At 28.9% G+C, this 1,639-nt stretch overlaps 1 protein-coding gene across 1 annotated transcript; it reads left to right on the top strand.

Annotated features, from left to right (window-relative positions):
- Window positions 1–1,369: 1,369 nt before the first annotated feature.
- On the top strand, window positions 1,370–1,639 carry AAJ76_348000270 (hypothetical protein; the record flags this gene model as incomplete). The annotated part of the gene is made up of 1 exon (XM_024475267.1): window positions 1,370–1,639. A coding segment is annotated over one exon (270 nt), but the record flags the coding sequence as incomplete, so codon positions are not given.

Below are 1,639 nucleotides of genomic sequence, written 5' to 3'. Positions count from 1 at the left end.
TGGTCTTTAAGTAGACCGAGGATTCTGTATCCTAAGGGAACGCTCTTTTCTCCTATAAGCAAGGCCGTAAAGGTATGCTGGCGTGTAAGCGCAATATTGATGTTTTGTTTTTACAGTGGAGTTTTTGGTGGCCTGGTGGTTTTTCTTCTGTTGCTGATTTTTATTTTTTAATAATAATAATAAAAAATGTGCATAAAAAAAGTATTTTTAAGTTTTTTAATTAACTTTCTATTTTTTTTAATCTTATTATATAAATTTCTTCAATTATACTTGAATTGTTATCTTCTACAACCAATTTTGTTTTGAAAAATTGCAATATTATATTTAAATATTTATACAGTGCCATTCTCTTCAGTTGTGTATTATCGTCAACGTTAGCTTGATGTGAAACCTATCATTCAAATTATTGAGAAGAAAATTATTTTACATCTACCCTTTTCAATCATACGATCTCCAGCTTTTTTTGTAGAAAATCAAGCATTTTCACGCATAACCAAATTTTCCATAGAATTATCAACATTAAGTTGTTAAGCTATGTCTCTTCTATAAATTCTGGAACTAAATTATCTAAATTTGTAAAATTTAAAATATCTTATAAAATTATTTCTATTTCTTCTTCTTCTATACGTTCAATTCCTAAATCACTATTAGAATCATTAATTGTTAAAAGTATAGAATCTATTTGATCGTTAGCCATCAACTCCCTTATACTTAAACCAAACATTAAATTAAACGGTGTATTAGATGTTGCAGAGTAACAAAGTCTATTATAAGAATAAGTTGCATCTTTTCTAACCGACATTCATTTACCTAATGCGTCTATTGTCATTATCATAGAACCAATCGGCTGGCGGAAATTTTCCCCTAAATTATTTATATTTTTGAACAACTAATGTTAATGTCTGAAGTTATTTTTTAAGATTCTAACAAAGGAAATTAATATTATAAATTTTATTTGGCTAAGCAAAGTGGTAAAGATGAGGTTTTTTGATGTAGTACCAAGTATTGCAAAACACGACTTATAATGCCGAATCCTACAAATATAAATGAAGATGGTATGCATAACCACGATGCAATGGGGGATGAGATGTTACTGTGATTTTGGCAAAATCTAAAATGAAACATCTTAGAAAAACCTAACCAATCACGAATAGGTAAATTTACGTTCAGACAGCAGCAGTCCTAGATATTGTTGAACGTAATAAATTAGGTGATTCTAAAAATTTAGGCAGGACACTTAATTACATTAAGGAGAGGATAAATAATGAATCTCTAAATGATTGTGATCATGGTATATACCAGAGTTATTTAAACAAACCCTTAGCGATTTTTTTTTCAGTACGATAGTGGATATGCTAAGCAAAATAGAATGATTATACTTTTTAATGAAAATTGTCTTTCGATGATTCAAAATGCAGCCACCTGGGTTTGTGATGGTACTTTTAAATCAGCGCCCAGTGGTTTTTCTCAAGTTTTTATCATTCATTTTTCTTACCATCAAGAATTTATGCTTTTACTATATGTATTATTACCCGGAAAAAGCCTTTCGGATTACAACAGAATGATTTGCGAAGTAAAAAGTTTGCTTTTAAACCAGTTTAAAATTAAGAATTTAATATGTGATTTTGAAATTTCAATC

This window comes from Vairimorpha ceranae (genome assembly GCF_000988165.1).
Source record: "Vairimorpha ceranae strain PA08 1199 chromosome Unknown NODE_348, whole genome shotgun sequence".
NCBI lineage: Eukaryota > Fungi > Microsporidia > Nosematidae > Vairimorpha > Vairimorpha ceranae.
This window is presented reverse-complemented; position numbering and strand designations above follow the sequence as displayed.